General features: G+C 43.1%; 3 protein-coding genes across 3 annotated transcripts; 2 read left to right on the top strand and 1 right to left on the bottom strand.

Moving 5' to 3' along the window:
• The first annotated feature begins 4,024 nt into the window (after nt 1-4,024).
• Nucleotides 4,025-11,900, top strand: LOC109471505 (uncharacterized methyltransferase Mb3374-like). The gene is made up of 7 exons (XM_019770843.1): nt 4,025-4,103; nt 7,183-7,274; nt 7,587-7,790; nt 8,165-8,290; nt 8,513-8,603; nt 9,627-9,829; nt 11,039-11,900. The coding sequence occupies exons 2-7, from the start codon at nt 7,218-7,220 to the stop codon at nt 11,228-11,230; spliced, it is 873 nt and encodes a 290-aa protein (XP_019626402.1). The 5' UTR covers nt 4,025-4,103; nt 7,183-7,217; the 3' UTR covers nt 11,231-11,900.
• Nucleotides 11,901-12,825: 925 nt separating this feature from the next.
• Nucleotides 12,826-21,275, bottom strand: LOC109471473 (short/branched chain specific acyl-CoA dehydrogenase, mitochondrial-like). The gene is made up of 11 exons (XM_019770804.1): nt 21,219-21,275; nt 17,916-18,072; nt 17,371-17,471; nt 16,619-16,825; nt 16,126-16,296; nt 15,600-15,725; nt 14,778-14,870; nt 14,408-14,497; nt 13,660-13,797; nt 13,222-13,321; nt 12,826-12,908 (listed from the first exon to the last, which is right to left on the bottom strand). The coding sequence occupies exons 1-11, from the start codon at nt 21,231-21,233 to the stop codon at nt 12,832-12,834; spliced, it is 1,275 nt and encodes a 424-aa protein (XP_019626363.1). The 5' UTR covers nt 21,234-21,275; the 3' UTR covers nt 12,826-12,831.
• Nucleotides 21,276-21,485: 210 nt separating this feature from the next.
• On the top strand, nt 21,486-24,357 carry LOC109471555 (60S ribosomal protein L26-like). The gene is made up of 4 exons (XM_019770906.1): nt 21,486-21,582; nt 22,300-22,472; nt 23,122-23,262; nt 24,188-24,357. Exons 2-4 carry the CDS (start codon nt 22,305-22,307, stop codon nt 24,305-24,307), a joined length of 429 nt encoding a protein of 142 aa, XP_019626465.1. The 5' UTR covers nt 21,486-21,582; nt 22,300-22,304; the 3' UTR covers nt 24,308-24,357.
• Nucleotides 24,358-25,025: the final 668 nt, after the last annotated feature.

Raw genomic sequence — 25,025 nt, 5'->3', positions numbered from 1 at the left:
CGTCGGTTTTCCTACAGATCACAATCTTTACCCTGACATATATCATACAGAAGATGTACAGCAACATTACCTCAGTTGCAATCTTTGATACCCATTTGTCCTGTGAGTATAACACTGTGACAATTTTAATTTTTTTGACCGCAAATTCACCGCGAAGATTTTAAAAAGTAGAGAGTATTTTTTACTCGCTGTCAAGCCCATCGATATCCAGACGGTCAAAGTGCATGAGAGCTATATGAGCTAGGAACGTCAAACAAGTTACAGTATAATTCATCACGTAAATTTATAGTCCTCAGTAACGCCACTGTCGTCGTGTTATGACTGATTTGAACAAATTTGGGATCGGAACATTGGACAAACAACTTGACCCCAAGTTCACGTGTTTTCCACCTCGATTGAGACATCCAGGCACATAATTGGAGGCCCTTTGGCCAAGAGCCATGTTTACCCACCATTGTCACATATTTTGTAGTCGCGAAGAAAAACTAATATTAATATAATAGATCCAAAAGCCCGGTCACATTTGTCGTACGGTTTTTTACGCTTAAAAACTGAGGGAATTTTTTACAATTTATCACGTGAATTTATACTTTATTTACTTCTCAGTCGTAACGCCGTCGTGTTATGACTAGAACTGATCTGAGCAAATTTGGGATCGGAACATTAGAAAAACAACATGACCCCAAGTTCACGTGTTTTCCACCTCGATTGAGACACATAATGGGAGGCCCTGGGGCCAAGAATCTTGTCTACCCACCCACCATTGTCACATATTTTGTAATCGCGAAGAAAAACTAATATTAATATAATAGATCCAAAAGCCCGGTCACATGCGTCGTACGATTGGTCTACGTTCACCCACTGAGGAAATTAGGGAACTGTCGTACTAAAAGGGGGCCGTACGAACTTCGGCTGTCTTCTGTATCTGTATCTGTATAGCCGGTATAACCGCCTTTCGGCGTAACACACCAGTTTCGCAGGCACGCCTTGTTAAGGTTGTGACGCAAAAGGTTGTCGATTTGATCGGTTCTGTCAGACAGAACCTCTCTGATAATCCTGTTGAACGCACCTTAGGGCATGGTCACATTTCCAAGAGGGCGCCCGGCCGGGCTGTTTCAATTAACGAAAAATCAGAAATTTATATCAATGATATACGCAAGTAGTTCCCAAGATTAATTTTCTAAAACTTTTTTTTGTGTTTTGCTGTCTTATATTATAATTTTCGTTCCATACGACTGCCCGGCCGGGCCCCGATCTTTGAAATGTGACCGCGCCTTTACTTATGCTTAGGTCACATTTCCAATCCGGGGCCCGGCCGGGCTGTCTGTATGACGAAAAATTAACAATCCATATCAAAGAGTATATAGATATAGTGCCCATGATTATCATTGGAAACGTTTCTGTGTTTTGTTGACTTTTATATCGTACTTTTCGTTCCCAAAAGCTGCCCGGCCGGGCCCTGGTTTGGAAATGTGACCTCAGAATTAAGTTAGGACTCGGTCGTGCGATCCTCGACGTACAGTCGAAGACTGGGAACGACATTCATAGGACAGTCGTACATATGATCGGTCTTCATACTGAAAAGATCGTTAGTCAGATAAACCATTGTCGGTGGTTGGGTCTGTCACATTCCGCCTAAAAATTACACGGCATCAAAATTACCCCATGACGCAGATAAATGTTACCGTGCAGTTAGTAAGTATAAGTAGCTGAGCTGTCTCAACTTAGTGAGACAGGTTTCTCTAACATCTACGTAGCTAAACGTTGAAGATTGTGAAAATATAGAAATATTAATGTTCCTACCTGCCTGTGAAAACGTACGATAAGACCAGATACCACGCACACAGTGTTGCCTACTAGTGCTGCCACGTCCGTCGCCCTTGAATGAACATAATCTACGGCTGACATACTTGCTTGGGGGCAAACTCATTACAAGCCTTTTCATGTGTCTCAAACTTAAAGTGGCCCTATATCACTCTTTTGCACCAAAAGACAACTTGACATACTTCCACTTGTCAACATATCTGTAAAATCATCTCACATTTCTGACATTTATGGTTGGCGCTAAAACAGCCCACACGAGGCGCACTCAGTTCGTGGTGCCACCACAAACTACCAGAATGTAAACAAACATGACTGCTGTGTTTCCAACTTTTAAACACACTCTCGTCATGACTAGCCTTTAGTTACCTGATTGTGTATCCCTTGATGTTCAGTAATTAGGATGTTAATTTTCATTCTATACCTTTTTTGTACAATGTTCAATAGTCGTTGACCATGTACAATTCTTGTGCACTAAAGTTCTTCTTCTCTAACGAGAATAAAATAACACAGGGGAGGGGGGGGGGGCAAGACCTTGCAAGGGGAAATTTCTTCGTTATAGGTCGTTGTATATCGTCGTAGGTCGTCGTACATTTGTCTTAGGTCGTCTTACATTCGTCTTAGGTCGTCTTACACTCGTCGTAGGTCGTCGTACATTCGTCGTAGGTCGTCTTTCATTCGTCTTAGCTCGTCTTACACTCGTCGTAGGTCGTCGTACATTCGTCGTAGGTCGTCCTACATTCGTAGTAGGTCGTCGTACATTCGTCGTAGGTCGTCTTACATTCGTCTTAGGTCGTCTTACATTCGTCTTAGGTCGTCTTACACTCGTCGTAGGTCGTCGTACATTCGTCGTTGGTCGTCGTGCGATCTTGATGTCGCGGATTTTTTAAGCGCAAGCATACTGTGACAGAACTAACCGCTGATAAGAATTTTGATAGACTTTCGGCAACAAGCCAGCTGAATTCTTATGACGACACATGCACCACTATGGCTAGGCTGCTGTCGGGTTGCGATCGAATGACGATTGTGTGTGGCCAAGTCACTTTAGCTTTATGGATGGATTAAACATGTTAAGCCCGATAAAAAAACGCATACCAACACGCCCAAAATAAGCCAAAGCATAAACCACTGTTCAGTGGAGAGTACGTAATGAGATCCGACCTGTATCCCCGGGCCCCCCGACTTCTGAGCTCGACCAGAGCCTAAACCGGCCACACCCCATACGGGCCCCTTGGAAATGTATCATAAGATTGTCGTCCATTTTTGTTTTCATCATTTGACATTGGATAAGCATTCACATAGTATATAATCCTTGGTATAACTTCTCTAGCCTATATAGCTACACCAGGCTTCAGAGGCTACTCTGTACTCCGGCCCTAACTCCCCTGGCATGTTATCTGTCTATTTAGCCAATTTCTACTGTCGCAGCCACCTCTGAAGCCTGGTATAGGCTATAGAAGTCATCTTAAGGGTTATGCCGTGACTAGTAGCCTCTACCAGGCTTGAGGGCGCGGCTGGAAATAGTAGGAATTGGCCAAATAGAGAGATATAACATGCCGAGGGAGCTTAGCCATCCAGTTTACAGTTTGCCGGCCCACATTGTACTCACATCTAGTCTACACTCAGTCGTACCAAGTCTCAGTCATTTGTCACTGTGTGGATTCACAATTTTTACACCTGTTCTAATGACCGTTAGACGCTCATAGTGGTAATTGTCACTACCTGTGCTTCAGGCACATCGTAAAACTTCGAGGTCACCACAGGTGACTTTTAAAACACGCATGGTCAAACGGTCTGGGACAGGATCAAAACGACATTTTGAAGAGCCGCGAAGAACAACTTTGCCTGATGGCACTGAAGTTACACGGTATACCGGTAGTACTAGTACTGACAATGTAACTACTGATGCATACCCTAGCCTCTACTCAGCCTTCATGAGGCGGCTGAAAAGAGTAGAAACCGGCTAAATAGAAAGATAACCATGCCAGGAGAGTTGGTCCGATAGAGAGAACTGTTTGCCGCACCCTACCGGACCAACTCCCAAGGCAATGTTATCTCTCTATTTAGCCGATTTCTACTCTTTCCACCCGCCTCCCGAAGCCTGGTAGAGGCTAGCATACCCGGCCAATCCACCCTAGATAATTATCATGTTGTTTTGACAAAGATTATTTAGCAAGTGACCAGACCAGTTCATTTGGTAACAGCTTGCTCTGCACGCCGGACCAGTCGTGTGCGCTGTCCCCAGAGGTAGAGACTACACCGTCTTTTTATTGCTCAGACAGGTAAGAACACTTTCATTGAACTAGTAAAATCTAGACCGTCGTTTGGAAGTAATTACTTTGATCTGAGAGTAAAGTCGTTTTATCGCCAAGTTTTACCGGATCGTTCCGAACGTTGGGGCGTACTCGCATTCGGACAAATCGATTTAATGTATAGCTGCAAACCAGCTACGCCCAGTTTCCCGGAAAATACAGCTCTAACTTTATTCATAAAAGCTGACAGGTGGTTGTTTGGATCTAGTTCACTTAAGAAAGGTCGAGTTGTTCACACTCAATCTACGTAGTTGGTCCTGAACCGAAGAGATATCATTAAGCGCGTGTGAACAGGGCCTTTGTTGTTTTCTTCGTGACATGTAGACTTAAAACAGTTTCTCCACATTTTGTACGGACGACTTATGACAAAAAGCGAGTTGCTTCGCGTGTTAACAATTAAAGAAATTCCCCAGGCAAACAAATGCTGCTAAACCACAGGAATACAAAGCCGGTACTGTGAATTTGCAGTAGTACATAGCGACTTTGTCGGTAGGCAAATCGCTCGCGTGCTTACACTACTCAGCCAGGCGTATAAATGTGATCTTTGTGTAAATTTGACGATCAAAAGAATTTAGAAATCTGTATCTGTATCGGTATAGCCGGTATAACCGCCCTTCGGCGTAACACACCAGCTTCGCAGGCACGCGGCGCGGCGGCAGCTAGCTATATCACACCGAACGGCTTGAAGAAAGCGGCGTCGCTGAAGAACCCAGCTGACATGTGAAATGTGAAATTGTGTTAGCCTGGTTCTGAAAAGGCTTTGGAAAAGGCAGGAAAGAGTGGAAAAGGCTGGAAAGTCCAGTGGAATTCGAAAAGGGGGCCTTCTTGGATGCCATAATTATGCAAAGTAGCTACTTAAGACCCCCTTTCCACTCAGGCGGGCGCTCGCTGAGCCCCTGTTAATCTCCAAGCAGATCCTAGGGTGGCAAAAAGACAGTATGAAATTGGCCAGGCGGTATCCATTGGCCAGAGAGGGTCCAATTCGACACCCAAGGTGGGGGGTAGCGACAAAAAAATAACGGGCCATATATAAAAAGGTAACGATCTTCCCCCATCTACCTCTGCTTATTGGAGAGTAGCTAAATGTGACCCCTAATGACACAGGTCACCTGATGTTTATTTCAACATTTCACACTTAATCCGCCCGGGGCAATCAGTACTTTTCCACAGGAGTGATAGACATATTTTTGTTCGCGCACTCGCGTTAGTTTTGAATTTTCTGTCACCAATTGTCATCCACAAAAGCAAGCTGCAGGTGTTATAAGGAGTCGTGCAGTTTTCAGTTTTTTTTCTATAAAGGAAAAACCCGAATGAGAATGACATGTGCCCATCTTTCAGCAAAAATGTGCGATGACATCATTTAACGCGTCGGGACTGCCCGGGGCAACCGGTACTTTTCCACAGTAGAGACGATAAGCAATAGTGATAGACATATTTTTGTTCGCGCGCTCGCGTTAGTTTTGAATTTTCTGTCACCACTTGTCATGATCATCCACAAAAGCAAGCTGCGTGTGTTGTAAAACGCGTCGTGCAGTTTTCAGTTTTTTTCTATAAAGGAAAAACCCGAATGAGAATGACATGTGACCTGTGTCATCAAGGGTCACTTGTGACGTTTTTCACAGCAAAAATGTGCGATGACAGCATGTAACCCGTCGGAACTGCCCGGGGCAACCGGTACTTTTCCACAGTAGAGAAGACAATCGATCACAAATCAAAAACACCATATGGCCGACAACAATGCATAATGGAGCATTTGAAAAGTTAAAGCGCTTGTTTCTTCTTCTAAGTTCGTAACCACCATGCAAACAATCATAAATAACTTGGAATCATGATTGGCTTGAAGATGTGACTAGCTGTGAGTCAAAAACTCCAATATATCCACTAGTCCCTCGGAGCTCCCACTGCATGCCAAGTAACCATCACCAGACTTAGCCGGTAAATACCGATGTTGGTAAATCCCACTTTTCATGCAGCAGTAGTACTGCAAGAACGGATATTATTACGTTAACGCATATACGGCGGAAAAAAACTTAATAACCACCATGGCATTGCGATTTGAAGGAGTTGTTACAGAATGCCTCCGCTCTTAGGTAAAAATTCTAACAGTCAATATGTGACATGACAAACAAACTACGAATATTTCGTTCTCAAAACTAATCTTGTGTGACGCGCATGCTGGTGTCGCAATTTAAGGACCAGTGAATAAGTAGGGCACATCCTCTTGTCCTCTGCTAATGAGGGCCTTTATAGGCCTGGGAAAAATGTTGTCTTTCCAGTTTTCCTACCCGGCAAACAAATAGGATGGCACGCAGGTCATCCCTGCCTTACTTTTTGTGTTGTTCTGCGTGGCATCTGAATTTCAAACCCTCTGAAACGGGTGCAAATTTTGACTGTCCCTTCCCGGCCCCACAAGCAACCGGTGGGACAGGTCCTGGAGACATCTCTGGTCAGGAGATACATGCAGTTTTTTTCTGACATATCACTTAAGCCGAGATTTAAAGATTAAGAGAAGACTTAGGCATACCTACATGTACCGACCCTGTTTTTGTCATGACTGAATTCGGACTAGTGTCATACTCACTCCTCTTGCAAAAAAAAATTGCGTCCAGGACTCTAATAATTTTGTCCAAGCATTTTTATGAACCGTGTCTTCTTGTAAGTTATGCAGTCTCACCTAAACAGGTAGCATGCATGCATCTGTAATCTTTTAATCGAATTCCGAGCTACATCATTCTTCAGTTTAACAGGTTCGTTGTGATGAATTCTCTATAGTCTCCATCAGACTTCTTTGAAGGCTAAATGGATGGTAGAAATCGGCCTAAAAAGGGATTTAACTGGCCAGAGGAGTTGGCCGGCTAGAGAGGGTCCATTTGCCTGCACGGCCGGCCATCTCCTCTGGCCAATTAAATACCCTTTTTAGGCCGATTTCTACTATTTATTCAGCCTGCAAAGGAGTCTGGTGGAGACTAAATTCTCTATCACATGGTGAACTCACGCACACTATCTAACGTTGGCTTCTCCTTCCTGCCATTGTCTCTGTCCTCCCCAGACTAGTTCTCCCCCGACTTTACCGTACCAGCCGCCATGAGTGCTCAGAAGGAACAGCATAGCGATGCCGCAAGGGACATGTGGGAAACCACGGTTAGAAGTTTTTTTGTCAGCTTCTACATAGTCTTACATTTAATTTCCACCATGAAAACTACGTTGCAACGTAAATGTACTTTTTAGTTTAATAACAGCATGGTTCAAGAAGTCATTGGCCAGCCAGAAAATTGAGTTTGAAAACCCAGTTTTACTGTCCTGAAATCGGCTTGAATGCCTTTAAGGGCCAACACAAATGAGCCTTTTTTAGGCTATCCTAAGGACCTAAGCTATGAGAGAGACTTGATTGTCGTATCAAAGCTGTCTACAAGTTAAGAGCAACACAAATGAGGCCGTTTTATGCGTCCACAGAACGACGACTACGAGAAGTTCCGTCCGTCCCATGACAAGGCGGGAGTGAGGGTTCTGTTGGAACACCTGGGCCTCGTGGACAACGTCAATCAAACCAACGGGACCACGCCCACTGATGACGTCAGCCCGACAACCTATGACGTGTTGGACGTGGGCGCCGGGACCGGGAAATGTACCCGTGTCATCAAGGACGTACTTGGAGAGGTAAACTCCTATTTGTCATACTTCCTGCAATGAATAAATGCACGCCCTCTTTGCAGCAGCATATCGTCCTCACATGTAATCTCCAAGCAGACCAACGGTTGGTTGCAAGCTTAAGGCAGTCTCTCTTGGCAAGAGGATGAGTGACCATTAGCCACCGATGGCTAATGGTGACAGGGTGGCTAATGGGCAGTTACTACCTTAGAATGTGTCTATAGGTTACAGACATGATATCTAATCTTTTAAGTTTAAGCAGATACTACAGTGGCAAAAGGAGAGACCATTCGCTGCAGCCTTGCCACATAAAGATCTGCTTGAAGATTACTCACATGACATCTACTGGAGCCTGCTGACACATTTTCGGCTGTGATTTTCAGGACGCGCGGATCGTGGCTCTAGACCCTGTGGCGGGTATGATCCGGCAGCTGAAGGCCAATGTTCCCGGGGTGGACGCCTTTGTCGGCCCCTGCGAGAACATCCCGCTTCCCGACAACTCTGTCAGGGTAGGTGTGGTTTCAAAATGCGTTGTCGTTATTTTTCAAGGTTTACCTTCGTCCTGTTAACCTTCGCAGAAGGAAAACATATTGTTTTTGCTTTGTTTCTTGATCTTCTTCCCCAAACACATACATGTAAGGTCAATGACCTGGACCAGACGTTTGTCACCATGGTAACTGGTGCTGTAGCATCGTTTGCTTTAATACCTATCCTTTTCCCTGTTTCCTCAGGCTGTTGTCTCCTCGCAGAGTTTCCATTTCTACGCGAACGAGGCCGCCCTGCGCGAGGTTCACCGGGTCCTCATTCCTGGCGGAAAGTTCGGTAAGTCATCAGGGACGGGGGGCGTTATAGACTTCCTGGCGCTTTTGACCAATTGTTGACGTAAGATCACGTGCCCCTGTGTGATTGGTCATTTGAATCTGCTAGTGAAGGTTGTAGCTGAAAATTCATCAATGACACTTTGTTAATCTTCAAGCAGATCTTTTGGTGGCATATCAAATCGGCAAGACAGCATCCAATATACACCAACATTTGGTTTATGAAAAAAAGGATATCATTGCAAAAAGTAAAGCCCGATAAAACGCATGAAGCACGTGAAAAGAAGCCAGAGCTTAAACCTCTGCTTGGAGAGCAACTTGTTGTTGTGTTGCTTGTTTCTGTACATGTATCTGTATTTGCATAGCCGGTAAAACTGCCCGGCGCCGGTGTAACTTCTCAGGCACGCGGCGGTGACTGCTTATATTACAGCCGGAACGGTAGGCCCCATCCTCCCTTCCACATCTAACTCTAGGCTTTGTTTAATCTACTGAGGATGTCAACTTTATCTACTGTATACAACAATATTTATGGGAAAACATGAATCCTTATTGATTTATAACTCTGATAGTTGTGATCTGCTTCTTTTCTTAACTAGTTCAGTTAAGTAGTTGTTGCATCCACAAGTTTGTTAGTCATTTTGTAGATCAAACGCTAGTAGCCTGGAGATTTTTCTTCTGCCTAGGTGTTTCTTAGGGAAATGAAATGCTTGAAATTAAGATCTAGGCTGAAGAAAAGAGCTAGCAACCTGGACATTTTTAAAGAGATGGGAATCTACTGTAAAGCACGAATGTAACGTGATGCAACGAATGAGTTCCTCATCACCTCATCAGTTGTAATTGTGGAGACCATAAAATTAAATCAAGAGCTTTGGTGTGGAATAGTCTGTACTTGGTGGTACATGTATATATATCATAAATACTCACAGACCTAGCAAGATACAGAAAGATATCTCAGCATTTTCCAGCTTAATTGTTAATACTGTTACTTCTCCCGTTGTTGCCGGTTTTTCTCCTTTTTTTCTCCCAGGGATCAACTTCACGGGGGATGACGAGAAGTACCCGCTGGTTCACGGCGTGTACGAACTGATCCGGAAGTACATGTACCCCGAGTGTCCCGAGTACTACCTCAACCCGCTCCTGGACACCAGCTGGAAGAACTGCTTCGACGCGGCGCCGCTCTTCACTCCGCTGCAGGAGCACATCTTTCCCTGGGAGAACCAACAGACTCTGGTCAGGCCATGGTCCAGTATTGTATAAATGTCGTTGTGATATCTGTTGTCGGTTTACAATGGCACATGTACAAGGGCCTCTCTCTCGTTTTACAATCGGTAGTACAAGAGTCTCTCTTTTCCCCCTCTTCCTCTCTAGAGCTCAATCTGTCTGTCTGTATATCTCTCTTTCTCCCTATACCATTAGAGTTGTCCCTGTCTCCGAAAGATCTTCACGGTGGCGAAATGGTAACTGTCTGGAGGCCAGTGAATACAGCCTGGCCAATTTGATACTGTCTTTGCGACCATCGAAAGATCTGCTTGGAGATTACACAATTCAGCCCCGCCAATATTGTAAGCTCCTTGCAAGTCAGCCTTAAGCTTGCAGCGAAGAGTATTCGGCCCACCAGATAACAATAACAAAAGGCTGGACTTGTACGTTCCGTTCACACACGCAAACACATGAACTTTGACGGTTTGATCAGATAAAGAACATTTTGGCTGACTCAACCGTAATTATGTCGAACCGAATGAATGGTAAAGCCACCGCCTCCAGGTGTCCAGTGGAAACCAGGTCAACAGAACAGTTATTACCTGCACTGTACTTCTGATGAGCCTCTGTCCCACATAGCCGGATATGGTCTTCCGTTTACTAAACAAAACCACCCGCATAACTATATGGCTTACAACATACAGGTGTTCCAAGAAGCCCTACTTGTCCACTGTCCCTTAAATTGTGACAACAGAATGCGCGTCATACAGTATCAGTTTTCAAAATTAAATCTTTATGTTTTGTTTTTATGTATACTTGTACAGCTATGTATACTTTTTCATGTATACTTGTACAGCTATGTATACTTTTTTATGTATACTTGTACAGCTATGTATACTTGTGCTTGTCGTGGTCCTTTCATCTTCTCATGAGTAGCCTGTGTCTAGTAGTCTCCGTCTCCTCAGCATTTTTTGTTGTATCTTCGCTGTTAAAATTTCTCGGTTTTGCTACATCGCAATCTTTACCCTGACATGTATTATTTATGAAGATGTACAGCAACATTACCCCAGTTGCAATCTTTGATACCCATTTGCACAATAAGAACACCGTGACAACTGTCTATTTGGCTATTAAATTTCTACTCTTTACAGTCGCTTCAGAAGTCTGGTAGATTGTAATCTCCAAGCAGATTTTCCCCTGGCAAAATCCTAACTTATAATCATTTTTCTTTCCCCATAGCCCGACGCCGAGTCTGTGGTGAAACTCTTCATGACGTACAGCGCCATCGCTCGGGAGCCCGACGTCAGGAAAGAGTGCGCCGAGAAAATGCTCAAACTGCTGACCACCGACCCCGCCATCGCGCAGAACGGAAACCCGCTGGAGGTGCCGCGCCTCAACGCCCTCTACTGGTGCACCAAGAAAGTGCAGTGAGAGGCGCGCTCTCCCTCCCTGCCTGCAGCCCAAATGAGCTGCCTACAACAGGGTAGATGCCACCATTATGTTTGGACGTTGAAGGCTATAGTTAGATACACGGAAACAAGGTTACATAAGAGTACTTTCCCACATTTCAATCTCAAATATTCTTCTGCACTAGAAAGCAACAAGGGTCCAACTCTCAAATATACAACAAAAACAGGTGGTTGACCACAAAAATAATTTCTCATGTATCCAGTTAGAACTGTCATTACACCCACTAAACTGATTTTCAAAGATATAAGCTAGAGACTAGAATCGTGCTCCATTTTGGGGCCTTCACTGTGCAACTCAATGATGACGTCATTCAACAAAACTGTGACCAAATAACGTTAGGGCATAGATTTCTATTAGCCTATACACCATTAAAACTTCACTTTTCTTGGAAAATTTGGTGCCTTTTTTGTCAGTTTTATGGTGGATGGGAAAGGTGATGCTCACTGATTTTGGCAAAAAAAACAACTTTGGTTTAGAATGTTTGGGAGACCACTGGGGAAAGTAGTCCCAAGTGGTGTGTATAGAATTCTGCAGTAGAACGTATTGGTAGAGCATGCCCTTTAAGCCGTTTGGTAAAGTCTTCACTTTGTGATGTGAATTATTTCATGTTTGCAATGAAATAAACATTATGGACATCACTCTTGATGATAATTCTTGTTTGTGTTTGAATAAATGTATCAGTGTGTGTCTGTTTTATGTCCATGCCTCATATGTGACATTTGGGGAGAAAGATCTGAAGGTACCGAACTGAAAAAACACTACCAGTACTAGAATCATTGTCAACATGTTTACTACAAAACACAGTTTGTTATACCAACACCAGTTCTGAGAAGTTAAGTACAAAGGACTGGCTGGGTCATCATATAATCTACACATTTGTATACACATGAAGATTCTACAATGCTTAACAATCTCAGAATGTATTTTCAAACTCAACAATGTTGTTATGTTATCACAATTTGCAACAAAATGTATCTATTCACAAGCAATACTGATAACTGTTTTCCTTTATACTTTTTACACACTTCAGAAGACTACTGTGTAGTTAAAATCATTAAATATTTTCTTGGCTAACAATGTCTCTGCAGAAGATATACAGGTATTTGTGTCTTCAGTGTTCTATACAAGTGTTTTGGTGAAGCCCAAAGGCCTTGCGGCAAGGGGGGGGGGGAGAGACAACAGTCTAGTGCTGTGTGTTTAGTGTGACACCATTTTCTTTTGCCAATTTAACAGTCAAATACACATCTTTAAATATTCTACATATATACCATAAAACACAAACTTTTCATGTTAGTTACATTTTTGCATGCAGAGAAATAAGAACATACATTGTATCTTGAAAACAAAACTTTCAAGAAAGTACAAAATCCCAAATATATTTGAACCACTGAGATCATGATTTTGTTCCAGATACTCACCTAATATTACATGACAGCAAACTAGCCTCTTGACCACCATTTATAATTTAAGGGCTTTGATACGCTTGGCAATTTTAAAATAGAGGTAGCTACACTTGAAACTGGACCAGTGCGAGAATTGGAGGTTCCAGTTTTTTTAAGAGTCTACTGTTGCCATTCTTGTTTCAGGTACCTCGCAATGGTGGACAGTTGAATGTTGTTTGTACCCTCATAGATTGCACCTGTAATAAAAGGAAAAACCATACAGTTACATCAAGAACAAAACAAGGCCAACAGCAGATGGCATGCTTCACCCCTTTTCCCATACTGCAAGTTCAAGTCCCATAGAGAAAGACAGAGAGTCTTTGTCAACAGACACTCTGATCTAAATCTAAAGTTCATGTCACTTTTAAAAGATCAATGCAGATTGACTTGAAAATTAGGATTTGTTGATAGGAAACAACCCCACGCTATCTATCACTACTCCATGTTATAATATTATTTGGTCACGTTTACTAAACAAAATACGACAACAAGATATCAGTGATATCTTACCTATCTTACAGTCCCTGTAGAACTTCTCCACAGGGTAGTCCTTAGTGAAACCCACACCTCCCAGCCACTCTATACTCTTGGCAGTGGTCTTAGCAGCAACCTGCAAAAAGACAAGTTAGTTCAATTTCAATGACTTGGCTTGTTTTAATCTCAATAAACCTCTTATCTACTTTTTGTAGAGTTTGAGATGACAGTTTTCAATCTTTGTCTATTACTACAGCTTTCTTTTGGATTAGACCATTGACAATCCTGCAAGATTTTCTTTGTTGCACCAGAATACAATCCACAATACAATAGCAATCAACACAGAGTACTAATACTTTTAGTTTTAAAGCTGGTCTTCCTCTCTCTTTGTCTCTCTGCTACTAGTAAATTGGCTAATTTTAGTGTTGTTGTTGGTTTCTTTTGTGTACAGTTTTTGAGACAGGGTGTCCATACCTCAGCAGCGTAGAACTTTGCCATGGCAGCTTGTTTGATGAAAGGCTGGCCGGCCTCCCTCAGCCTGGCAGCGTTGTACACCAGCAGTCTGGCCGCCTCAATCTCTGTGGCTATCTCCGAGATCTGATGCTGCATGGACTAGACAAAAACAATAACACATCATTCACATACATTTATCTAGTTCATTGGTTTGGCTATTGCATACACAATCAGGGCAGCCCAACTAGCCTGTCTGCCTGTGGCTATTGTAAAGGCCCAACAAAGACAAGACATCACAATGGAATGGACCTATAACATTATTACGTCACAGTTTGTTTACCTGTTCTAAAGAACTTTCTATAACGGCCAGTTAAAGAATAAAGATCATTTCAAAGTTTTCAAAGTCAGGTATGTTTGATTTTTGCTGCATCTAGTTTTGTTGACACAGCATTACATGCCGTAATGGGTGCTTTAGTTGTGACATTAGACGAAAGTAGTACTGTGTTAAAAACCTTATATTAAGGCTAACACTACACAAACACACACCACGCTACGCACCCCTGTACAATATAAACGTCGATTGACCGGCATTCATTGCGGTAAACAAACTGTGACGTAATAATGTTATAGGTCCATTGCACTATTCATAAAAACCATTGTACATAAATAATCCAAAATTCAAATGCACTTCTCAAGCATGAAAGTTGAGTTGGCAAGTTTTGGAACTTTGGACTGAATCGCTGGTCATCAATTTTTGACAGGTTCTTACCTGGAAGTCAAATATGCTTTGTCCAAACTGCTTCCTCTCCATGGTGTAGGGAACAGCATGGTCAAAACATCCCTGTGCCAGGCCAAGCATCTAAACAACAACAAAAACAAGCAAACATTAGAAAGGTAACATCTGTTTATTCTTACAAGCAGTAACACCTAGTGCAGAGTGAACCAGTCATAATTGCCCTGATGAAGATAACACTATTAACACCTACAGATAGTTATCGAAACGTCGGCTCTTGTTAAACAAGTGGCTGTGAATAAAGAATTTTTCTATTCAAACTTCACCTTAACTCAGCACTTCAGTGTATCAGTGAAAAGCTAACACATTGAGACACCCTTGGCACACAGAAGGTTAACCTACTCACCTGAGCAGCTATTCCTATCCTTCCTTCATTCAGAAGCCCGATGGCATACTTATAACCATGGCCCACGGTCCCCAGGAGATGGCTTTCTGGGATCTGTATGTACAAACAGATACAACTACAATTGTTAGGATTGACAAGCTTATGACTTAGACTATGGAAGAGGTGCTAATGTCAGGGAAATGAAAAAAAAAAGAAACTACACTTGAGGCCACACCAATTTAATTTGTTGGTTCTCGGATTTTTTCAGAAAAAATATGAAGCAACAGGGCGAAAAAAAATAAAAATAAAAACAGGCCTAGGCATCCTATTATAGCCCCAAATGCTTCGATTGGAGCCATGAAGTCAACACAAAAAGCTGGGATAAAATTTAAACAATGAATTTTGAACTTTTAACCAAACCACTGCATTAAAAGATTGAAAAACTGTAACAACTAGGAAGAAAAGGACTTTCCTCAACTGTTGGGAGCAAAATTGAGCATTTTTTAGATGATTCAGCTCATCAGAACCAGAATTTTTTTTTTTTTTTTTTTTTCAAATCAGAAAAAAATGAAGAGGCGAATCCGAGAACCAACAAATTAAATTGGTGTGGCCTGAAGACAAAAGAAAAATGGCCAGGCTAGACATGATGTAAAAAAAGAAATAATGGCAATGGTTTCTTAGTGTTTTTAGTGTGATCCATACTTCTTACATTATGTGTGGTGCAGGTAAAACTTGTCTGGTGCAAGGAATTTTCAATGTTACATGCACAAGTACAGGTATGTGGAAAGACGTGATTCGAGCCCTGCCATGCCTAGACTATTGATATTATGGAATGATACAAACCTTGACATCTTCAAAGTGAACAGGACATGTGGATGAAGCCCTGATGCCCAGCTTGTCCTCATGCTTGTCGATGGTCAGTCCTGGAGTGTCCCTGTCCACCAGAAAGGTGGAGATGCCCTTGTAGCCCTATGCAAAAAACAAGAGATCAGAGATTTCAAACATCCGGGAAGTAGTTTAGGTTTTCGTGACCTTCAATCAAGTTCACAGACATCTGAGAAGTGTTCTTGCTTTGGGTGAAGGTATTGGAACTGTGGAAGGGATTGTACATGATATTATACACCACTAGCCTTCATAAATTGCTCCATATACTGCCCACTAAGACCCAATTTACATAGGGCAAATAATATCAGTCCTAGGACATTTTTCTTTATGGCACATGCTGTAGCACATATATTTTAGTGGTCGATTGTTTATTCCTTGACAAAGACTGGACTTGTACAATCAAAAATTTGGTCAAGTCCAATTTCTAGGTGTTGGAATTTGCAGTTTGAGCTTACTTCATAAAACTTGAGCCCAGCCTGGTTACCTGTGAGGAGTCGGCGTTGGCAAAGACAAGGAACAGCCCGGCCTGTTCTGAGTTACTGATCCACATCTTGGACCCGTTGATCACCCAGTAGTCGCCCTTCTTGTCTGCTCGAGTCTTCAGGGCAAAGGCATCGCTTCCGGACTCCGCTTCTGACAAACAAAAACTCCCAACCTGCGGGAAGAAGCACACAGTGCATGGTATAAGGTTAGAATGTTAATCTCATTCTCTGTATCTGTATCTGTATAGCCAGTATAACCGCCTTTTGGCCTAACACACCATTCTGTAAGCATTTCAAGAAATAACACTGCAAACATGTGTTTTTGTTTTACAATATTGCTTAAAATGCAAACTTAAACATCCCTACTCTGATTGAAAAATTATTATGAAAGACACCATAGGGGCCTAAATGACAGAAGAGGAGGTAGGGAGCCCCCTTTATGCTAACTAGAACACTACTGTAGCCTCCTGCTACCGGTTCTAGTGTAGAACTGACCGTGTCGGTTGCCAGTCGTGGCAGGTACTTCTGTTTCTGTTCCTCATTGCCGTGAAGCCGTAGCGAGGTTACTATGAGGGTGTTCTGTATGTCCACCAGCACAGCCACTGCTGGGTCCACCCTGGCCAGCTCCTCCACCACCAGGCACGAGGAGAAGAATGTCGAGTCTGTACCCCCATATTCAGCCTCCACCTCAACTCCCATCAACTATAAACACAGATGCCAAAAGTAACTTCACTGGGTTGGTCGAACATAGCATATATAGGGCATTGGAGTTTTGTCGATGAAGGTTAGACATCCTGGTAATACGATACGCCAAAAAGCAATTACTCAAGCAACTGGATATGGTTTTCAAAACTATATCCAGTTGCTTGAGTAATTGCTTTTTGGCGCATTGGAGTTTTCTTTAACACAACCAGTACTTAGCCTGATTAAATCGCTCAGAGTTTGCGCTATACTTCTCTCACCTCCTTAACTAGCCTGCTAGCCTGGGTGCCATCCAATTTGCAACCTCGGGCTTAACTTTATATCTATCAAACACCTTCCACATAGTTTCTGAATAGAGTGCTTCTTATCACAAAAGTGCCACCTACATCAGCTAGTGTGTACATGTGGAAATCTACAAACAAACAGTTGCAACAACTGTCAAGCTGCAGTGAACCTTACTTACACAGTAATATCACTATTCTGACTACTGCTCAGTATAAAACAGACTAAACTTTGAATGCATTGTGAGGACAGACTAGACTTACCCCATTTTCAAACAGGCCCTGCAACACTGAGTCGTCCATCTTGGAGTTTCGATCCATCTCTCGAACAAGAGGGCCGATCTTCTCCTTCGCAAACTTAGCAACTACAAAAAGAAATATGGATTATTACTCTATGAAATAACTAGGTTGAACATGGCATAAAAAGGTAGTAAGAATGATGACGAAATATGAGATATTCACAAATTCTGATTCTCATGTCATGGTACATACTAGTACATGAGAACCATTCCCACTACTAGTATTTTTGATCACAGCCTCCAACACTATGGTCAGGACTGTAACCGAGTCGAGTAACAGACCATTCTGTGTCTGACAAAAAAAAATATGGCATATGCATAAATGAATCAAGTTAGGGTGTCCCCTCCTGATTTAGAGGTGTTGGCCATCAAGCCTCTAACTTAGTCTAAGGGCCTAACCAGTGAAAAGGCTGCTGCAAGCGTGATGTAGTCAGGCTACTATAAAATCCTATAATAAAATCCCATTCCTTTTAGTTCTGTGACACAGAGGTAATATACACCAGGATGTACCTGAATCTCTCATCATCTGTTCGTCCTCTGACAGCACGGTGAGCGGCATGACCACCTCCGACACGGGATGGCCGGCGGACACCGTAGACGTCTGGCTCGACATCCGCCCCGCCGACACACATCGCGCCGGTACCGTCCGCGCCAGCTTCTGTATCACCTGTCAGAGCCAAGACAAACAATCTACCTTTAAAAATTTCTTTTAGTAATGTTAGTTTTAGTATGTGGTTAATACTAGACTTGGGCTTAATTTAGCCTTATCGTTGATCAAGTTTATATTGTGTAAGTTGCCATTTGGCCCTGGTCCAAATGTGTAACTAAAAGTCAAATAAACCATATGTAAAAGAATATGTCAACTTTGTGTTAAAAGTACAGTGTATAAGTTATTGGATATTGAAATAACTCTGTATCTGCTGTATATTATCAGAAAACATATGACATTGTGTAATTTTTTTCAGAATCTGTTGCGTAACATCAAGGAGGTGGACTGGGAAGTGAGGCGCTCAACGGTCGGGAGCAGACATCACAGTCAACTACTGATTGACTGTCTGGATGATAACTACATGTTTCAACATGTCATGGAACCCACCCGATACAGAGTAAACCAGGTGCCATCCATCCTGGATTTGGTCATAACAAATGAGGAGGATACAATTGGAGGAATAAGGTATGACCCAGGATTGGGGAAAGGGGATCACTGCTGCTTAAGCTTCCAGATTAACTGCTGCATCAGCTCATCTGTCCACAGTGTTATGAGAAGGAACTATAACAAGGCAAGCTACGCCAAAGCAAGTCAGGATCTACAGGCAATAGACTGGGATAGAGAACTGTGCCACCTAGACATATCCGAGGCCTGGGCTAAGTTTAGCAGTGGTCTGAATGGTATTATTGAAGAGTGTGTACCCCAGTCCAACTCCAAGCAGAAGCCGGATAAGTTGTACATGAACACCCAGGCTATGAGAGCTAGGAAGAAGAAGAGAAAGGCATGGGGAAGATGGAAGCATACTGGAACACAGGCTGACTACATACGTTATGCTGCAGAGAGAAACTCTCTTCGGGGTCTCACAAGGAAGTTGTGCACCGATTTCGAGCATAGGTTGGCAAAGGACATTAAGAACAATCCTAAAGCGTTCTGGAAATACGTAAACTCAAGACTACAAGTGAGGCAGAAGGTTGGGAGCCTAGTAAGAACTGATGGATCTATCGCTCAGACAGATCTGGAAAAAGCCGAAGAGCTCAGCAACTTCTTTGCCAGCGTCTTTACAACGGAAGATGTGTCATCTATCCCCAGGTTGGATGCCAGAACGTCCGCACCGGTACTAGAGGGTATAGAGGTCACAGAGAAGGCAGTGAGGGACAAACTGGAAGCACTGAATCCAAGCAAGTCAGCGGGCCCTGATAACTTTCACCCCCGGTTTCTGAAGGAATTGGCTGGGGAACTGGCCTACCCCTTGACCATCCTCTTCAACAAGTCCTTGAAGGCTGCTAGGCTACCCGAAGAATGGAAAACTGCCCACATAACGCCGATACACAAGAAAGGTAGTCGAACAACAGCGGGAAATTACAGGCCTGTTAGCCTCACGTCGGTGGTTGGGAAGACACTTGAGGCCATTATCCGGGATGCACTGGTGCAACACATGTCTGCTGCAAACCTGTTTACAGATGCACAACATGGTTTTGTCCCGGGGAGGTCCTGTACAACCCAATTACTGGTCGTTATGGAAGAATGGACGCAGTTGCTGGAAAGGGGGGAAGCAGTTGACACGGTGTACTTGGACTTCAGGAAGGCTTTTGATGCAGTACCCCACCAGCGTCTACTCAGCAAGTTGGAAGCTTATGGAGTGAGAGGGAAACTGCGGGACTGGGTGAAGGACTTTCTAGTCCAGAGAAAGCAGAGGGTAGTGGTGAATGGCAAGCAGTCCTCGTGGAGTACGGTGAAGAGTGGGATCCCGCAAGGGAGCGTCCTGGGTCCGGTACTTTTTGTGGTTTATATTAACGACATGCCGGAAGTGGTCAGCAGTACGGTTAGAATATTTGCCGACGACAGCAAGCTGTACCGTGGTATAAAGGGAAGGGAGGACCATGACACACTTCAGCGGGACTTAGAGGCTTTAAAGGTTGGTCTTCAACATGGCAGCTACCGTTCAATGTGGACAAGTGCAAAGTCCTCCACCTTGGAAGTGGCAATAATGGACTTAACTATACCCTGGGGGACCAGGATCTGCTAAAGACTGAGGAAGAGAAGGACTTGGGAGTGATAGTCGATCACCACCTCAAATTCTGTACCCACACAGCGACAGCAAAGAACAAGGGAAACCAAATGCTGGGTTTAATCAAGAGGTCGTTTGCCCACCTGGACGAACAAACCCTACCAATCCTGTTCAAAACGATGGTCAGACCACACTTAGAGTATGGAAATGTGATCTGGGGACCACACTCCAAGTCTGGAAAGCAGCAGCTGGAAAAGGTACAGAGAAGGGCCACAAGACTGATCCCCACACTCAGGGAACTCCCTTACAGTACCAGACTGCAGAGACTTAAACTCCCAACCTTGGAGTACAGGCGTCAGCGGGGGGACATGATCCAGGTTTTTAAGATTATGAAGGGCCTTGAGAGGGTCCCAGTCAGCTGTTTCTTCGAGCCAGCGGATCAAACAGCGACCAGAGGTCACAACCTCAAGTTGAAAGTTCCTCTAGCAAGATCCAGGGTTAGGGCGCAGGGGTTCAGTGTCAGAACAATCAAAAACTGGAATTCTCTGCCTCAAGAAGTAGTAGCAGCAGAAACTGTTAATCAGTTCAAAAGCAGACTTGACAGTCACTGGGAGAAGCGAAGGTACGCAACCGAGTAAGCAGAGATCAGGACATAACAGGCCCCGGCCTTCTTTCCTGGAAGACGTATCAAGGTATCAAGGTAATATAATTTGAATTTTGTAAGTTACATAGACTGTGCCCGTTCATTCCAACTGTAACTACAAGGCATAAGTAAAACACTGGCCCAACATTGGCTGTGAAGTAGCTTTATCTAATGTATCTATCTTTGGTCAAACACGATCAACGTGTCACAAGAGGCCGTGCCCCCAAACACACCCCCAAACCAAACCGGTTGTCAGCTCATGCGCAGGTTACGCAACTTGTTTCCCGGGTAAAATTCCCGGCTTTAACCAAGTATACAGGCAAAAACTCTAAAGACGTTCGTATTCTGTGCTTTAAATGTGTGTTATTTTCTACTATAGCGAAGTATACACGTCCCTCGGCGGCGAGGAAACTAGAAAACGTCGTCAAAATGTGGACAGAAAAGATCACTTACTCGAAGTGCTGCCATGTTTCTGGAAGTCGTGCCCACTTTTAAATAGGTAGGTAGAAATTTGATATTTATATCAGGTGCTCTAATTGTTCAGATACTTATTCAAATAGATTACAAAACATTTTGTAAAGTACTTGATACATGACAATTCTTTACAAATGCATCACTGACATTTTGTCTTTAGTTTTATACATTTAATGTGGTCATTGACATTGATTTGATCCTGCACCCCTATCTTATTATGGTACATGCTAATCTCGCAGAATCTCGGTTACTGCCAGAGGCAACAGCGCGAGACAGCGCGAGAGTTGGATTGAAAAATCCCCGGATGTTACGACCTCTTCGTGGTCTGCCATCTTGGAAAAAGGTATGAGGTTCCAAATCCACACATCAACATCCGCCAAATATCGTTGAAAATGTACATCATCAGTCAAAGTCATTCAGGAATATGAAAGCACAGTATCTCTGCTATCAATCGGGGCTAATATTTTGAACCAGAATGTAATAGTTTTTACACACGAACCGGAATTCTCCCGTTGAAAGAACAGGACTAGTACAGTGATGGCCCTGATCATATACATTTGTATATGGTAGAACTAGTACAAGTATTTGGATTAAAAGGTGTATACCAAGTCTTCAGTTGCCACATGACGCAGTGCATTTTGTCACCGTATTCTTGGTCGGGTGATACGATTTGCGGACTACTTTGATGACGTGAAATCCATTCGACTACAGTACAGTACTTGTCCCCCTCCCCATATTTTATTATGGTGTCCAGATACAAACTACCGATGTTCCTGTGTTCCATTCAAAAGCAGTGGAAGCCACTTTTGCTCTTGATGAATTAAGAGCCCGTCCCTCTTTAAGTAATGCTCTTGTCGTGCTTCGTAATTTATCAGGTTTGTAGCTATTTTTTACGGTAGACAGTTACACACCCATATCTTAAAATTTCTGAGTGCTGGCCTGTGCCCCCAAAACAGTCTTGACATCCAGGCTATGGCACCAACTGAACTAGCATGTGTAGGACATTGTATGAAAAGGATGCAGTCCTATAACACATGTTATTTTGCACACTCACATTTAGGCAAGATGAAGTTTAACAAGATGGTGTCCTCCTCCCGGAGGAAGAACCGCAAGCGTCACTTCAACGCGCCCTCCCACGTCCGTAGGAAGATCATGAGCTCGCCTCTGTCCAAGGAGCTCCGCGCCAAGTACAACGTCCGGGCCATGCCCATCCGCAAGGACGATGAGGTTCAGGTGAGATGTAGAAAATCAATGTAAAAGAGAAACTGTTTTGTGACACGGTTGAAAGTATAATTTTTTTAAAATAGAATGGTAAACATTTGTAGGGGTCTCCCATGAAATTCTTCAAGGGGAGAAATGCTTCCAAGCTGGTTGATGAAAAATCAGAGAATTTTCAGGATTATACTAAGAGAAATCCCCAAATTTGGACATTTTGGGGGATACATGTAGGATTTTGGGGAGAAGGGGAACACTCTTGCTTCATTGCTTGGGGAGAGCCCTGATTTGTGTGTCTTGTTCCAAGCCATGGTATACCTCTAAGGATGTCCACGACAAGCTACGATGATTGTAATAACAATGCTATGTTCCAAGCACATTGTGCAGACACTTCTAAGATGAGTAGCCTGTGGCCATCTTCTGATTTTCATCATCAGTATACCCTATATGCGAAGCACTGGCACATTATAGTACTAATTTTAAATAAAAATTTATGCTATAGCCTTTTCTCCATCAATGTTTTTTGTTACATTCCATAGAAGAGTGCCATGCAGCAGCAGCATATATGTTTATGTATGGATATTTTTACAATGCATTTATTGCTCAAGATGTTGACATTTGTAGCACTTAATCATTTTTTTGCCTTTTTTTTTTCTTTGATTTGCAGGTGACCAGAGGTCACTACAAGGGTAGCCAGGTTGGCAAGGTCGTGTCGGTCTACAGAAAGAAATTTGTCTGCTACATCGAGAGAATCCAGCGCGAGAAGGCCAACGGTGCAACGGTGTACGTCGGTATCCACCCTTCCAAGGTGAGTCCTTGAGATGACCTTCAGTCAAACCTGCCCATGTGGCCTACTCTTCAAGTTGGCCATCTGGCCATAACAATCACCTTGTCCTGGTCTCAGAATCGGAACGTTGTTTGCCCATAGCTGCAAGTATTAAGCGACCCGTCCACGGCCGCTACTGTTGGAAGAAGACCACTCGGTTCCCCCAGGGTGGGCTTTTTGGGCAGGTTTTTCAGACATTATCAACATGTCAATGTATCTACCTCCTATTTCAGTGATCTACCTCTTATAAATGTAGAGGTATTAACTTACGTGGAAAGTGCTTAGGTGAAACACATTGTTCAGTTAGGGAGGTAGCACTGTTTTAGCCCTTGTTGAAGAATTGTTGACGTTTTTCTTCCAAGATATGTCAGTTGTCAACAGGATGTCCAGAGCAGGCTATGATGATTGTAATGACAATGCTATGTTCCAAGGACATTGTGCAGACACTTCAAACAATGAGTAGCTTGTGGCCATCTTTAGTTCATATTAAAAATTATTACCATATCAGTCTCTACACAAGCCTCCTATAATCTAGGTCACTTCTTTTACTAGAAATGCCAGAACAATAATATTGTAATTGCCAGAACAATTGTAATTGGGAAATTCTTCAGCCCTTGTTGAGATGATTATGTTGGTGTACGTGTACATTATCGTATTTTGTATTTCAGTGTGAAAATGCAGCAGTTAACTTAGGGTATAGTACATCTACATACATGTTAACATGTTTATGGACCAGTGCAGCTTAGGTACGGGCAGACATCAGAAATACCCCCACACATACAGCTCCATTTTTACCTGCACTTTCATATGCATGTGATATTTCCAGCCCTGGAAGAGCCAGTCAGTGCTTATAGTGATAATTCATTCCACTGTAACCCGATTTCTTCCCTTCTTGTCGGCTTTCCAGATGGAGATCACCAAACTAAAGATGGACAAGGACCGTAAGCAGATCATCGACCGTAAGGCGGCCAGCAGGCAGCAGACGGAGAAGCAGAAGGGCAAGATTCAGGAGGAGGAAATCGAGTAGCTTCCCTCTGTCTGCCTGTTGTCTGTGAGATAATAAACTCAACAACCAGATCACTGTCATCTGTGTTTTTATTACTTCTGGGTGGCTTGTCTTTGGGTTTATGTGTATGATTGTCTAGACAGAGTAGGTTGACAGCACATGGGTTTGGAGATGATAAACTCAACAACCAGATAGCTGTCGTGTTTTATTACATGTGTTGTCTGTGGGTTTGTGTGTATGCTTGTCCATATAGAATAGGTTAACAGGCTAATAATAGCACATGGGTTGGGAGATGATAAACTCAACAACCAGACCAGTCGTCTGTGTGTTTCATTACTTCTGGATGGGTTGTCTGGGGGTTTGTTCTTATGCTTGTCCAGATAGAGTAGGTTCAAATGCTACTAACAGCACATGGGTTAGGAGATGATGAACTCAACAACCAGATCGCTGTCATGTGTGTTTTTATTACTTCAGGGTGTGTTGTCTGTGGGTTTGTGTCTATGCTTCTCTAGACAGTACGATAGGAGGTCTTTGGTACAACATTTACACAAATGGGATCTCAATGGATTGTTCCCTTATTGATCAAATAATATGATTAGAAATAAGTATATATAGTTTTACACATGCAATAGTCATTTTCCTCCTAATCCAAGTTAACAGCATGCTTTCTTCATCAGTGGATGGTTGAACCGTCTACCATGGCAATTTGTTACATGTCATTTGTTACATGTAATATGTA

The sequence above is a fragment of the Branchiostoma belcheri genome, unplaced genomic scaffold (assembly GCF_001625305.1).
Source record: "Branchiostoma belcheri isolate BF01 breed outbred unplaced genomic scaffold, Haploidv18h27 scaffold25, whole genome shotgun sequence".
Lineage (NCBI taxonomy): Eukaryota > Metazoa > Chordata > Leptocardii > Amphioxiformes > Branchiostomatidae > Branchiostoma > Branchiostoma belcheri.
This window is presented reverse-complemented; position numbering and strand designations above follow the sequence as displayed.